Below are 16,142 nucleotides of genomic sequence, written 5' to 3' on the forward strand. Positions count from 1 at the left end.
CTGAATAACTTTGAAGTCTCTTAAGTTGCACATCAGCAAATGCATAGTAGAAAAAGTTAGAAATTGTGGTGACATAAGTTGTCCTCCAGATCTGTGTTTAATGGCAGAACCTAAAAGGCAAGTAGCCTGACTTTCAGTAGTACCTGCAGGTGGACACTTTGACGGAAGACCACTTGTCATGGATAACAACCAGTTGCTCTGACCAAGTGCTAACAGCAAATCCTTTCAGTTTGCTTTAACAGCACAGTTTTTGAGGTAGTAAAACTCGATAACTTTGAAGAGAGGTTCATTATAGTACCGATAGACCTGTGCCAGTGCCTGTGTCCTTGCTGACTGTGAGCTTACTTGGCATGTGGTCAGAAAGATGATTTTCATGCTCCCAGCCCCCATCCCAGCATTAATCGTGTTCACCTTTTTTTTTTTTCTTCAGTAATTTTAAAGTTGCTGTACTGCATGTAGGCAACAGAAAAGGCAGGGTACCCTTTAAACAATTAACCTTTGGGATACATGAGAACTGTCTGAAATACATGTGCACTAGTGGAGGCTGGGATTTGTCAGAATGGTGTTATCTTTTATAAGATGCAGAAATTAAGCTAGTGTTGGTGGCTTTTGTTTTGTTTAAAAATAGGAAGTTTGCCCAGGAAATCTTTTAAATGATGATGTGATGCATGGTACTTGAAAATGGATTTGTCATTTTATTTGCTTGATCTGATGTGTAACTAGCATTTGTAAGTTATACAGTCTGCTTTACATGAGTGTTCTACATTTAATGTTTTAAAATATGTGCTTACACAGATTTGGCAGCTGATCGGAAGCTTTTTCGACTGGTGTCGAATGACTCGTTTGTCTCCATCCAACCTTCACTATCCTCTGGACAGGATCTGCCAAGAGATAACAGTGACAAAGTGTGCCTCTCGAACAACCAGCTTGTGGACCAGTCTAAAACTGCTGCATGTGATGCAGACGTAGCTTCACTTGTAACTCTGCATTCTCACTCCTATAGGAAGGATCATAGACCACGAGGTGTACCAAGGACTTCTAGCTCTGCTGTTGCTTTTCCAGATGCTTCACTAAATGACTTCCCCCTCTATCAGCAAAAACGAGGACTCGATCCTGTGAGCGAGTTAGAAGCTTCCAAGCCTCTGTCTGGGTCCAGAGAGTCCTTGGCTGAGAACTCTTGCATTTCGGGAGTTTTTCAATTAGACGACATTCTGAAAAGTAGCAGCCCTCAACCATTGGCTAAGAGTGGGAAAAGCAAATCCTTGAAAGCAGACAAAAGTGTGGACAGTCTGAGAAGCCTGAGTACTAGAAGCAGTGGTTCAACAGAAAGCTACTGCAGTGGGACAGATCGTGACACTAACAGTACCATCAGTAGCTATAAAAGTGAACATACAAGCTCAACACACATAGAGAGTGTGTTGTCGGAGCACGAGGAGGAGTCGCCTAGAGAAGAGAAAAGGGATGGTAAGAAAAAGGACTGTGGTGTTGACTCAGATGACAGTAGTTCTACTGACAAAAGAACTAGTAGTGAAAGGACTGCTGTGGAAGTGAGCACTAATGATGGTGTTCAAGTGGTAAAGGGTTCTAATGCATCTGATGAGATGCACAGTCAGAAAGGTCTTGGGGCCTCTGCTTCAGAGGAGGCAAATAAGAACCCACATGCCAATGAATTGACTACACAGGCTGACAGGCCGCCTGGGAAAGCTGCTGAACAAAGAGATGAGCAGAATGAGAAACTGGCTGTGTTAGTAGATTCAAGAGCTTCTAAAGAAACAAGTGGAAAACAAAAAGAAGGAGATGTTCGACCAAAATCTTCTAGTTTAATACATCGAACAGCCTCTACCCATAAGTCCAGCCGGAGAAGGACAGGAAAAAAGCGGGCTAGTAGTTTTGATTCAAGTCGGCACAGGGAATATGTTTCCTTCCGAGGTGTATCTGGTACTAAACCTCACAGTGCTGTGTTTTGTCACGATGAGGACTCCAGTGATCAAAGTGACTTGAGCAGGACTTCAAGTATGCAGTCAGCTCACCAGTTCAGCAGTGATAGCTCTTCCAGCACCACCTCCCATTCCTGCCAGTCTCCTGAGGGAAAGTACAGTGCTCTAAAGACCAAATACGTTTCTAAAGAGCGTGGGGGCACAGACTTTGACAACGCTCACAAAATCCATGTAAGCTCTGAAGGAATTAGCAAAAAACGATCTACGCGTCGGACTTCTAGCACAAACAGTGCCAAGAATCGTGCCAGAGTATTAAGCCTGGACAGTGGTACTGTGGCTTGTTTAAATGACCCAAATAGTTTAATGGCACCAGGTAACATAAAACAGTTAACCACTTCAAAATCTGATTTGGAAGCCAAAGAAGGAGAGGTGCTAGATGAGCTATCTCTGTTGGGAAGGGCTTCACACTTAGAGTCAGTCACACGTTCTAGGAATAGCTTACCAAGCCAGGCTACATTTCCTGATGGGGAAGAGCAAGAATCAGCAAGTGGAGGTAAGTAAATTAACTACCAGAAGTGCCTTTGCTGTATTTTGTTAGTGAGTCTGGTATCTGTGACTTAAGTTACTACTACACATAAGTGTCTTCCCATTTCTTCCTGTATAGTAAAACTGACAAAGTATTTCCTTCATAATTTCCTGGAAGGTCTACAGAAGTGGGAATTGAATTCAAACCACTGCTATGAAATCTCTAGGTAGGGGTATTAGGGATTTTTAACTGGGAGTCTTTGCTATGCAGAGCTGTATCATAAAATTATTTGTGATCACATGACACCTGCTTCATTGTGTTACTGAAATGTCAAATTATGTATGCTATTTTAAAAGTTACCAATAAAAGAGAAGTTTGTCTTTCATTGTCAAGTTTAGAGAACTGAGATCATGAGAGAGGCTGGCTGAAGTTACTGCTGATTTTTTGCTTGGTGGTATCAAACCCCAAACCCTTACTATGCTGTCTTGAATTGTGCATTCTTATGATGCTCTAGTTACTAAGCTGAATTCTCTTAGGAGGTTGATTTTGCTTAGCCTTGCCATTGTTGGCTAGACAGCATTGTTTACTTTGGGTTTGGGATGGTTTTTGGGTCCATTATGAGAACAACAATAACTTCCCTGTGCTGGAGAGAGGAATGTAGTTTCCTCTAACTTTCTGTAACTATTGCCTTGCTTGGTGTGATTTGAGTACTGAACTTAACTGTAGTGGCTGGTATTAAAAAAATTACCTTGGAGCTCATGTTACGACATTTCAGTTTCTTACATATTGGTTAGCCATATTAACTGCTTTAACTGGAAAGATTTTTGTGTCATGGAAGATAAGTGGGTTTAAAAAACATTTTCAGAGCAGTATGGGGTTGATAATTTTCCCATTCTGACTTTTGGCATTGTATGAGTGAAATACCCATGAGATGATATATATTTTGTTAGCAAAGCACACAAATGCTTCATAAAATTGTATGTTACATCAAGAGCTAGGTGTAGTTTGTTGGGTTTGGTTTTATGTATGTTTGGTGGGTTGGTTTTGTTTTCTTTAAGCACTAGCAAATTTACTATCCTTATTGTTTAAACTCTGTAAGCAAAATATAGTGACTCTTCTCTCTGAAAAGGAGAAACTTTTAAATCAGTGAGATGGCCAACAGTTCTCTTCTGTTCTTTTCCCCCTTCTCTTGACACTGACCTGAGAACTAACTTTAGAAATGGCTTCAATTCTTCTCCTGGGGGAAAAAAAATGTGCTGCACAGAATTTCAGTTATGTATTGATCACTGAACAGATTAGACTTGGTTTGCAGTTAGCTCAGACTTCTATAAATGCTTTCACTTAAAACAGAGCAAACCAAACCAAAACCCAAAAGAATAAACCCAAAACAAAACCACGTGCTCCCCTAAAAGACCAAACAAAACCCCCTCTGTATATATTGGTATGTTCTGTCTGTTATTCCTAGTAGCAGAGTTCTGCCGTAGCACTAAGAGTCCAGGTTGCATTTTTAGTACAAACTGTAAGCTAAACACTGGCCTGCATGCTTATTATGCCTCGTTAAAGTGACAACTCTTCTTTGTCTACTAAGAGTAATTTGTCTGGTAAAAGATCTGCTTTATGTATGTACCTTTTTGCCTCTATGCTTTCCTTAGCACAAGATTTAATTGAATTTTGGTTTGTATTATTTCAGCTTTAAAGCTATTAAGGCTCTCTCCTAATGTGCCAAAGATGATTAATTTACTGTACCTTACAGAGCATGTTCAGGCATTATATGTGCTCATCAGCAGTGTAAAACAGTCAGTGCATGACTGATGTCATATATTGCCAAATATTTTGATTGCTCTTCTAAAGAATTAAATGGTGGGGAAGACCAGCCCTAGCACATTTAAAAGCAATCTTATAGATAGAAATCTGTAGAGCTTAAGCAGAGAAGTCTTACTGTCATTCTTGCTGGACTACTCTTTTCAGTTTCCCCTTTAAACTTTGTGCAGTTAATTGTCATTTTGAAGCCTATTTAGCAGCAGAAATAAATGATGAGCACTCAAGTATTACTTGTCCATGGGTTTCAGGCTGACTGTAAGAAGCAATTTGGATTCAGGCTCTCCAGATCTGATGACTTCATATCAAGAATAACACTCTTTTGTTTCTTACTACCAATTGAATGGGAAATGTTTCCTTTTTGATTGTAAGAAGTGAATGATACTCTGTTGTGTGGGGTGTTTGTATGTGTGTTTGGTTTCTTTTAAAGCAGAACAAAAATAACTTCTCTTTAGCAGTACTTAAATGTTCGTGTGGTTATGTCTAGCACCAAGCCAGTAATTATATTGAATGTATTCATGATAAGTCTGAACAGTTCTGTTGTGTTGCCATTCACTTCTAGTGGTTTTTCTTCTGTGTATTTCTGTTGTTTGGTGATTTGGTTTTGGTAGATATAACTTCTAAGTTTTGTAACAGCTGTATTTTTTGATTGAGCCTTTTTCCTTTGGGCTTACCTGTGTCTAATAGTAACCAGAAAAAAATGTTTCAACTTTTTAGGATCTAAATTGCTTTATATTTATGATTTCCCGCTGTTGAGTTGTCCTCACCATTTGGGAGTGTTTTTGAAGACATGCATGTGTAATATAAATCTACATCATCTGTATAGAAATTGTTTGAGAGGATTATTTTATTTGTGTAGCAGGTCAATCACAGAATAAACTTTGTTCAGCTTTTTATAAAATCAGAACTGGTGGATGGAACTGCTAGAGGTTGTCTGGTCCATCTTCCTGCTGAAAGGCTTATTTTATACAAGTATTCTTCTATTTTTGTGATTGTTTAGGATGACTTTCTGAAACATAATTAACAGATGCTCACTGGATAACCAAAAGACTTGTATTAATAGCACCTCCTTTTTTGGTAGTCAGCAGCTTTCAATTCCCATTTCTCAAATATGATTGAAATCAGTAATTATAACTTCATTTTAGGTCTTTAAGGGAATAGACTAGAAAAGGACATTCTTAGCTGTTCTGTAACTATGAAAACATGTTTCACAATGAATATAGCCTTGAGTAATCTTTTAGTAAGCAGGATGCTGTATAACTGTGTCCATCTTATACTTCAGCAGGTACAATGTAGCAGTTTCATTTCTATGGTATTGTGCCAGGAAGTGGTGAATGACTCATGTTATGAGATAACTTGTGCATTTGAATAGGAATTGCAGTTCATTAAGATGCAGACAAACAGCATCTGAAAATGCTGTAATGAAATGCATATGGTGGATGTCTAATTAAAAAAGAAAAGGAAGATGTTTTACAGTAGCTGTTATTCTTGTTTAACTACTCAGCCTCTAAAAGGAGCTAGTGAACTGGTGGTTATGTGCTAGATCAAGTCGTTTAGATGTCTTGTGGTGTTTTGGAAATACCACTTTGATATCTCCCGTTCCTGTCAGATGTGAGATATTTCTGGATTACTGTTTGTAAAGATTGGGAGGGGATAAAAACAACAACAAAACCCCCAAACAAACCAAACCCACAAAATAGTACTGTGACACAGTGGTGTTTTATAAAAATATCAGCTGAACTAAGAAGTGTTCTCCCTCAATTCTGTGTTAACTGTAAAAGATACATCTATTAAGTAGCTGCTCTCTTTTACATCTTGCTGTAATTTAAGGTTTATTTAAGTTCTTGTAAATAACTGCATGTAATGTAATGCATTTTTTTTTCTTTTCTGTATTGCTCATACTGTTGTTTTGTAGGCTACAGTACATCTCTATAAGCAGGAAATATGGGCTTTTGTGAGCCTGGATTAGAATCTTTTAATTTCATATGGCTTGTGGAAACATGCTCATCTCTTTAGTTTCCATGTCTCTGTACATGTATGCTTAGTGTGTCTGCCTGTAATCATTAGACACTACTCTTCCCAATGTGAAGGCTACAACTTGGATGTCTGCTGTGCAGCCAATGATCATGTCAGCTGTTACCAGTGTATCACCTATTTTACTATGCTTATGTTGCATGTGGTCTTCAGTTGTTTAATTTTTTTATCTGTGTTGTAGAGCTGTTCCATGCTTCTGATGGCTTTAGTTTGATTTATTTTCTGCAGGTGGAATTAATACAGCTGCAGAAAATGGAGCTTCTGGTCATTTTTCTGGGAGTGTTTCAGTACCCATTCAGACTACTAAACCAAACAGTTTTGCATCAGGATTCAAACTATGAAAGAGGTCTTAGAATCTGTGTGAAGTTACTGTAATCTGGTTGTGTGTGTGTTAGTTATCTCTAGTTGTGTTCAACAGGGCCTTTCCTGTAACTGGATCAGACAAAAAGGTTCTCTTGCACATAAGGTCCTTTATTGGAACCAAAAGGATGAAGTCCATTACCTATTTGTTAGGTGCAGAATGACGTTCAGAATCTCAGCATTAGCCTTCCTGAAGACTGACTTTGAATGCATAATTTTATGTCATAGTTTTTGTGTGTAAAGGTTGGGTTTTCAGAGTCAGAGGTAATTCTGTAACATTCTGTCATACCAGTAGAGCCAAGATGTTGCCATTAAATTCTTAAAGGTTTAAGTGGTGTTCGAAGTGATGTGGGAGGCTGAAATATAACTGCAGTTTTGGAACTTAACAATGAAGTAATGTTTGTCACGAATCTTTCATTTATTAGTTGCTAATCTCTACCTGCTGAAGTAAAATGCAGTTTTAGTATGCTGTGTGGGGACTCTGTCTTGCCTGGCTTATCCCTTTCTGGTATTTATAGATAATACAAGGACTTTGATTAGGTGGCTTACAACCCAAATAACTACAGTCTTTCTGGTAATGTGTGGATCCATAAAGGTGATAATGGGGAACAAATACACATCTCAGACTTTCCAGCTCTCAGCAGTGGTTGCTGAGAGCCAGGAATGTGTGTGACTGCTTCACAAAACCCCTGATTACTGCTGGTAAGAGACTTCATGTCACTTGGTAGAGATGTGTTCCTTTCAGTGTCATCCACAGAGTAATAGGCATTCTACCTGAAGTTCTGGGCTGCCTGAGGGAAATTCAGGATACTTGATGAAAAATGCATGGTGCACACATACTAAAACATAAAAATGAAGCAAGTAACACTTCATGTAATGTTTTGTTTCATTTCCCCCCCACCCTGGGAGTATGATTTATAAAACTTGGCTGAATTTTCTCAAGCCTCCCAAAGAAACCAGAAGCAGTGGTACTTTTAAAATACTTTGCATTGCTGTGGGAGTCAGTTTGTTAAAATGTCTTGGATTGGTGATGTTCATGCAGGTATTTTACACAATTTCTGTTTGATTTGGAAAGAATGGTTCTGTTTTCTTGGCAGGCAGTATGTGGTATGCATAAATTTGCCAAGTATTCATCTCCAACAGGAGTTGAATAAGAATTTTCAATACTTGATATAAGCAAAGCTGAATCTACTTACTCATGTTTATCCCCCCACTTATTTATGCTCTTTCTGTGGATGAACCTGCTTTTGTTGTTAGACATACAGCCAAGGACACTTCTGAGAGCTCTCTGAGCAATAACGGAAGTGTTCATATCACTGCCAAGTGTAGCCATGATATGTTGTTCCAGAATTGCCTACAAGTTGCCTACTAATTAACATTTGGTGTTAGAGTTAATTGAAGCCCATTCAAAATAAGCATGACTTTTGGTGTGTGATATGCTAATAGAGGAAGCCACTGGAAAGGTGTTTGCTGCTGGAATGACTGAAGATTGAAAGCTTGGTTTTTTTAAGGTGAATAAATCCACACACAAGGTCAGATGTAAATTTCGCAAAGATGAGTGTAGGTCATGAACATTCTGCTGCATGGACATACTTCTAGCCATTGATACCTAAATCCCTGGGCTTAGGGATTATATTGGGCAGGTGATAAGATTAAGTCACGGTTTTAGCTGTTTGACCCCAAGTCCATCAACATTATAGTCAAGAAGCCAGGAGTGAGGAGCACTTGATGTTTTCAAGAGAGAAATACAGTGAAAGAATAACAAACTCCTAGTTTTGTGTTTGGTATTAGCATTGAATTTTGTTGAGCTGGTCTGTGGAAAACTTTGGTTTCAGAATTCAAAACAAATGGTTTCATTGTCCTGGTTATTTCTTGTTTGACAGTGTTTTGCTTTTCAGATTGTTGTAGTGACGGGTTTGATGTAATTGTAAATATTCTTCTGGCCTAGTCTGACTTGTTTTTCTACACATTCAACCTCAACACTGAAGTCTTAGGCTTTCCTTTCCCTGTTTCTCTTTCAGTTACACTCTTTGTTGTTGTGGTGGTTTTGTTTATTTTGTTGTTGAGACAATCTTTCCTTTTTAAGTTATACGGTGTTTGCCCTATTTTGTAGCAAGAGTTTATTTCTTAAAGATGTCCCTCTTCATTGTTGCTCCTGCGCTGCTCACATCTCCTTTGTTCAGAAGATGGCATTAGTGATGTTTTTCATTAAATGTCCACCATAACTTACAATACTATAAGCCAATATTTTTGCTTTTTCATCAGAGAATTATAAGAATTCCCTGCAATTGTATGTCTTATGTTGCATAATGCATGGTGATTAGTGATTGGGTATTGAAGATATGGACTGAATCAAACTCCTTTCTACTTGAGTATCTGACAAGTATGGTTTTAAAAATCATGTTAGGGCTCATGAGGATAAACAACAGAAGCTTCAACCATCAGAAGAGGGGTAGTGTTAATGACCAAATGTGTCTGAGAAATCTAGCTTTTCTTGGGTTTTCATCCAGACCAAGATGTAGGTGCTTGATACAGAAGAGTTGAATTTCAGCTATTTGGTTTGGCAAAGTATGTTCAGTGTTACAAAACTGGTTTTTATGGCTTATGAGCCATACACCATTTTGAGTTCCAGTGAGTATTTGTAGGATTGGTCATTACAACTGGCCAAAAATACATAGAACATGATTTCCAGTTTGATAGGGAGAAAAATGGTATGCCCAAACATCACTTGGATCTCACGTACATGTTTAACCATGCTTAACCTGACTAATGTTCAAAACCATCTACACTTTTATTTTCCTGAGTGAGGGATTTTGTTTCCACTGTATGTGCATCTTTCTTCTCTCTAGTCAGCCTGAAGTTTGTGGTTTTTATCTTGAACTCTGGAGCTTTCTCCTTGGATATTTTACTTGTGACTTGCCTTCATATCATATCTCTCCAGAGTCTTCTGACATGGGAAGAATTTATCTGCATTTCAGAATTTATCTGAGACACTGGGTTTAGTGGTTTGTTCAAAATGGGAGTTTATGATGCAATGAAATTGGGAAATTCTGCTTTTTCATCTCATGCTTCTGCAATTTCCTTCTTCTGAGTTTGCATTACAAGCAGCAATACATGCAGAGTGATGTTGTGAATGTTTTATGGCTTGTATATGTAGATGTTGTTGTCAGAAGGAAAACACTTGCATTTCATGTTCTTGAAGCTAGTTGTATTGTTCAGTAATTCTATTATTGTAGTATAAAACTTGAAGTCTTCACTATTGTGTAAAGCATTTAAGGAACTACAGAGATCCCCATCAAAAACACTTGTGTAGCACAGAGAAATTTTGAAAAAGCATAACCTGCAGTCAGGGTAGCTCTGCCTATGTTCAGGTGTTCTCAGCTGTTTGGCAAAGGAGTGTGAATTATTTGTCATTGCAGAATTTTCTCTAGAATAACTTGTAGTTCTTCTGTTGGGAAACTATCATCCCAAATGTGTGATGACAAAATTGTTCTCCTGTCTTTTTAAGTGCATAACTGAATTCAGCTTTTTTTTTCCCAATCAGAAGAGTAATGAAAGTGAGTGGATTTTAATAAATATATGCACAGTTGCATTAACAAACACTAAAGTCAAACTGCTTCCCTTTTAGGTATATTATAGGTGGAAATGGATGTAGGGGAGTTGCTTGCTATAAGGTCTCCACCTCTTGATTTTTATTGCTGTCTGGAATGTAGGTTTGTATTTCTAACTTGTACTCTTAGAACTTCAAACCTGATTTTTCTGTTCTTGAGAACAGATAATGTGGGCTCAAATTCATGATAACATGCAGAAGAAACCTATGCTTAAATTTCTTGACATTAGTGCAGTGTAATCTTTCAACATGGAAGTTTGCAATAAACCAGAAAGAAAATACTTCAACAAAAAATACTCTTTAAGATGGAAAGTTGCTTTGCTTCTGCAGTCTGTCTTCAAGTAAGCAGGAACTGTGAAATCCCTGTTAGAACTAGATTTTGTACATGGGGATAGAAGGTGAATAATAGTTTTCTGAAGTCTAGAAAAAGTGCTTGTAAGTAGCAGCATTGGAGAAGTGTGAGCAATGGTCTAAAGACATGTTTTAAAAAGTCCTACAGGGATACTTTTAGATGTGCTTAGTTTTGCCTTTAAACATCAAAACAGAGTTAATTTGTAAATATTTAAGGAATCTTTATGTTAAACCAAAACTATTGCCCTCATGATTAAACTGCTCTCAGAACATGATAGAGGACAGTTTAGGAGCTTTGTTACATCCTACTGATGACCTCATGAGCAGCTGTAGTGTTCCTTCTCATCAAAGGCAAATAGAAGCAAAAATAGTATGTATTGACATAAGTAGCTTTCCATACAGGGGTGTGTGTGCATATATATATTTTCTTTTTTTTTTTAAACCTCTATAATCTTCAGAATGTTTTGGGGTTTGTTTGGTGGGGGGTTTTGTGTGGTGTTTTTCTTTAATACAATAAAAATGCCAGAACAAACCCAAACTTTACTCAGTTTGCCTTTCCCCACTTCAAACAAGTAGTTATAGTTTCTGCACAAGTAGGTGTTTTCATTTTTTACTTCGTAATGATTTCAGTATGTAGCTTCTTGAGGTGTTGCATAAGGTTAGACTTTGGGCTGGTTGTGCTGAAAAGCTCTGCAGTCCTTCACATTTATAATGTTTTCCTCACGGGACACTGCTTCAGTCAGTTCCTGAGGCAGACTTGCTTCAATGACAACCTGGAGTTGTGTAGGAAGGACCTCTAGTGTTACCATAATCTAGGCTTCAGTCATTGCAGATGTTTACTGAATAAAGACAATGAAAAAGAGTAGATGTTGTCAGTGTTAAGAATGCTGGCTAAGGAATTCCACTTGGATTCTGCTTTTGCTAAGTAGTTGCAGATTATAATTACAATGTGACTCTTATGTTTACCACCCTAATTGTATTTAAGATGTTTTAATTTCAATTCAGTAACTGTTCTTTCTTTCCTGATGCATAACTATGACCTGATTAGCAGAAATCTAGGGAATTACTTTTGCATCTGAATTCAGTGGAAGCTGTGCTGTGAATGAGTTTTACATGCTGATGTGTGCAGTGGAAAATTGAGCTTTACAAATGGCACCCAAAATTAGTGGGTAATTTTGACCTCTTGTGATTTAATCCACCAGAAAAATCAGGATTCGTACTACCTTGTTTGGTGTGTTTCACTTTATCATATTGGCAGCTATAATGAAATCCTTGAAGAAATTAGATTGTGTATTAAAGCATAAAACTGTATATTAAGCCCAAAGAGAAATGTATTAAATTCTTGCTGAGATACATAGACAAGGAAGTATCATTTCTCCTTACTTAGAATAACACAAACAGCTGTGAAGGAGTGAGGAGGAAGTGAGCAGTTCTGAAAATACAGAATTGGGCAGAATTAAGGATGGCTTAGACTTTTGACATTTTGGTGGTGAAATGCTTGTGACTTTAATGTTTATCTTGAAGTAATTTCTTCATGTAGCTTCTTGGCTTTTAAAGCAAATTATAGAATCAAGGTCCATATACACTAGTCACTTGATAACCTGTGGTTCACGGATGGAAATAGATGCTTGTTCCATGCAGTCTGTGGCTGTAGGTTGCCATTCACTGTAGACCAGCATTAGTCTTAGCTGGTAAGTTTTGAAAGCTTAATGGCAGGAGTGTTGTAGGGGCGCTGAAGTGAGCAAGGGCTGCTCTGCCTGTGATCTTCCTTCCAAGAAAAACATACGTTGCTCTCATAGTGGTTTGTTTGTTTTCCTTTTGCTCTTTTTTCCATTTATTTTTGACACAATCCTTGGTTTTCTCTCTAGTAACAGTTGTCTTGGGTACCAAGTTGTGACTTCCCCTTCAGGATGGTGATTCTCCTCTTGCACTGACTTAAGTTGTTAGTTTTATTTGTTTGGTTTTTCTCCTCCTTCACTTGCTTGCCAAAAACTGTTCTCCATGACCCATTCACTTGAGGTTTTTTTAGTGCTCTGCATTCAAATTGGTTAGTAGCTTCCTTGGTTCATGAGGAATACTGATGTTGTAGACATGCCATAAAGCAGTCTTAAACTTTTGTTCAGACTGTGAAGCATAGGGAGCACAGGTGAATTTTGGGGGGTAATCTAGGGAAAAATCTTAGATTCCCTTTGAGTATGTGTAGACTGCATTTTACAGTGTTGCTTGAAGAAGACCAAATGTTTTTATTGTCTGGGGGGGAATTGCAATAATCACTACTCCTTAAAAAGAGTTAATTCTCTCAAACTTCAACCCCCTGCTTCTCCAAATTATAGTGCAACTAGTCTAAGATAAGCAACATATATTCCCTGGTGTTTGAGAGAGGAAACCCCCTAAACCAAAACAACAAACAAGGAAAAAAACCCAACTGACATTTTTCCTTGAGGTGATGAGGTTAACCTCAACCCTACCCATTTGACAGAAATTCTAATATCGAGAAGGGAATACTATGCTGAGCGGAAGACAGTCTTTCTACATTGTCTTTTAGGCTTCTCCTTTAATAATGTATTGAATGAGGTAAAGGGTGAAATGAGTTTTGGTCTCTTCCTGCCCTGTGCAGATGAAAGGGATTGGGGCTGTCCAACTTTTTTGCAACTCTGATATTTGAATCTGGGGGTGGGGAAAAAAAAACCAGTACCCTCTATATGTTCAAGAACAGATGTGTCCCGCTCCCCAAACACCCAGATTTTTACTACTAACTATGTGTTGTAATCCTGTCTTGTGGCAGGTTATTTGAACAGTCAGTGCATAAGCTGCTTTTGTTGCAGGTCAAGTTCATTAACTTGGGGAGGGTAAGGGGGAAGAAAGGAGTCTTAAGTTACTGTGTACGTAACTAGGATGGGTTCTTATTTGACCTGAAGTCTATCTTGATGCAGCAGCACAAGCCAGCGAGGAGACTGTCACATTTCGCCGTGAACGCAGCACATTTAGGCGTCAGGCAGTACGACGCCGGCACAATGCAGGGAGTAACCCTACCCCTCCTACATTGCTCATCGGATCACCCCTCAGGTAGGGTATCTAAATGTTCCACCATATCTAGCATGCATGTAGCAGACCACTTCCCCCCACACCCACCAATGTTGCCAAAAACAAGCACTTTTTACTTCCTTCCCCACCATAACCTCCTTGAGCTGTTACTGCATGTCACTGTGGGCTTGTTGAATTGTGCATGTGTATGTGGCACTATTTTCAGAATGATGAGGATAGCCAGTCTCTAACCTGTTACAGCTGATTTCAGATTGATAACAAAAGGAACTAAAGCTAACAAACTGAGACTTAGTCTTTGTTTTTTGTTTCTCAAAAAAAAAAGTTTAGAAACTTTTTATTTCAAGCTGTGATAAAAACCCCAACAAAGTATTACTTGTCATTTTGGTTTTCTTTCCATTGAGGAAGTCAGCATTAGGGTATAGCACTGCAATCAGGTCTCAGATCTGTAGACAGGGAGAGCATAATAACAATATGGAAGAACTCAGTCATACCCATAAAGGTTCCAGATCTGAAGTACATGTAAATTGTACACTGTACGAACATCCTGCAGTGTCTTTCAGCAACACAAATAGTGGGATAATACACCTTTGTTATAGAATATATAGTATTGCTCAGTGTTAAATCTTTGTGGCATTTTGCATGCCTTGGTGGTGTTTAGAAATAACTACATGCATGTATCCTAGGAGTCCCAAGGGTCAATGAGGCATTTGTTAACACCAAGCCACTTACATATTGCGTACAGTAACTCTGTCAACTTGAACAGCGGAAACAGCAACCACGATAAGATGTAGAATTGACTTTTAGATCTTTCAATCCAGTGGTTGCTGACGGCACTAGAGAATCTGGCAAGCAGAATGTTACCTGTAGAGGAAGGAACACATACCCCATATTAAAGTAACTCTTCATCCAGTTATAAGATAAATATGCAGGAATAATTGTAGATGTGTGTATTCCTAATAATCTTCCTTCATATGCTGAGCTTTCTTTTAATAATTGTAGTAGGCTGCACTTGTGTTTGAGGAATACTTGTGTGATTTCTTGTAACTGTAAAAAGCTATAGAAATTGAACAAAGAGCAAGAAAATGCAATTCAATGACAGTAAAGGATGGGAAGGAATCATGCCATCTATGTGACACTACTGAAATAATCAAGGAGTAAATTCCTAAATTTTCCTCAGCCTGGAGAATTGCAAAAATAGTACCTAAAATCTAACGATTGAAGGATTGACTTCTGCCACATGATGTACTGAAACTAGTGAGATATTTTATTGCCTAGTGTGATACGTAAGCAGTTATCACATTTTGGCTAGCTTTTCATTAGGCTTCTGGTCTTGTTGAACGTACCTTGTTCAACTTCTAGTGATGCTAAAAGTTAACGTTCTCTTGGATTGCTTTTGCTCTTCATTGCATTCACTTGCTTCAGATCTGGTTTTGGTTTTGTTTTTTTAGCAGTTTCAAGAGAAGGGATAGTCTAGTTCTGTTCTGTGCAGACTAATCTGAGCTCCTTAACTGTGCCTTAACCAGAAAACAATGAGGCTTCTTTCTTGGGTAGAATGTAGGGCAAATTAAAGGAGTCTTGTTTTAAACTGAGGTTGACAGCTGCCACAGTTTTACAAGCTGGAACAGTCATTAGGGTTGCTGTGGCTTTAGCTGGACTTGAGTGAAATCATGTGAAAACAGAAGTTGTTGGAAGTAACTTTTTAATTGGCAAGATGTTCAAGGGTGAACAAGCAGAACAAATATTCTATACTTGTTTTCTCTTTATATTTTCCAGTTATTGTTCTTTTCCAGATTAAAAAAATATTAAAAATAAAAGAATAGAATAAAATAGAATAGAATAAACCAGATTGGAAGAGACCTTCAAGATCGTGTCCAACCTATCATCCAACACCACCCAACCAACTAAACCATGCAACCAAGCACCCTATCAAGTCTCCTCCTGAACACCTCCAGTGATGGTGACTCCACCACCTCCTCAGATCTAACCCCACTATAATCTCACTGACATGATGACATTATAAAAAAAGCTTGTAGTATAAATGCGTTCAGAATTTAATAGTTAGTGAGCAGCAATGTTTTGCCCAAATCTTTGTTGGTGATACTAAGTAACTGTCCCTTGAAGTAGAATTTTAGTCCAACCAAACACCTAAGTGCTTTCAGATTTGACAAATTCCGTTTGAACTGCCAACTGTGGAATGTAGCTGAAAAATTGTATTTATTGCTATTCTGATTCCTAGATAAATAGTATGAAAAAACTTCCCTTTATGTGGGTAATTTAATTTTAATGCACATTCTATATGTTTCTGGGAAAAGATACCTCTAAGAATTATTTTTTTTCTTAAGACACGCATAAGGAAAAACCATGAAGAAACACAAATTTGTAGCCAGTTACCACCAAGATCATTTCAAAAGATCCCTGATCACTGAAGCTCTACTGGTAGTAATGGAACATGCTAGTGGTG

The 16,142-nt window shown here is 38.1% G+C and overlaps 1 protein-coding gene across 7 annotated transcripts in view; it reads left to right on the forward strand.

The window, feature by feature from the left end:
* Positions 1-16,142, forward strand: part of PCNX1 (pecanex 1) — an 89,042-nt gene that overhangs the window by 19,779 nt on the left and 53,121 nt on the right. For 4 of the 7 annotated variants that reach the window (XM_068162139.1, XM_068162133.1, XM_068162135.1 and 1 more), the window contains exons 6-7: positions 796-2,490; positions 13,570-13,702. In XM_068162139.1, coding sequence (XP_068018240.1) covers positions 796-2,490; positions 13,570-13,702 — 1,828 coding nt within the window. The remainder of the gene's footprint in view (positions 1-795; positions 2,491-13,569; positions 13,703-16,142) is intronic. The other 3 variants (XM_068162136.1, XM_068162137.1, XM_068162134.1) reach the window with 2 other exon arrangements.

The sequence above is a fragment of the Melanerpes formicivorus genome, unplaced genomic scaffold, assembly GCF_026170545.1.
Source record: "Melanerpes formicivorus ecotype bairdi unplaced genomic scaffold, bMelFor1.0.p_v2 SCAF_62, whole genome shotgun sequence".
Taxonomy (NCBI): Eukaryota; Metazoa; Chordata; class Aves; order Piciformes; family Picidae; genus Melanerpes; species Melanerpes formicivorus.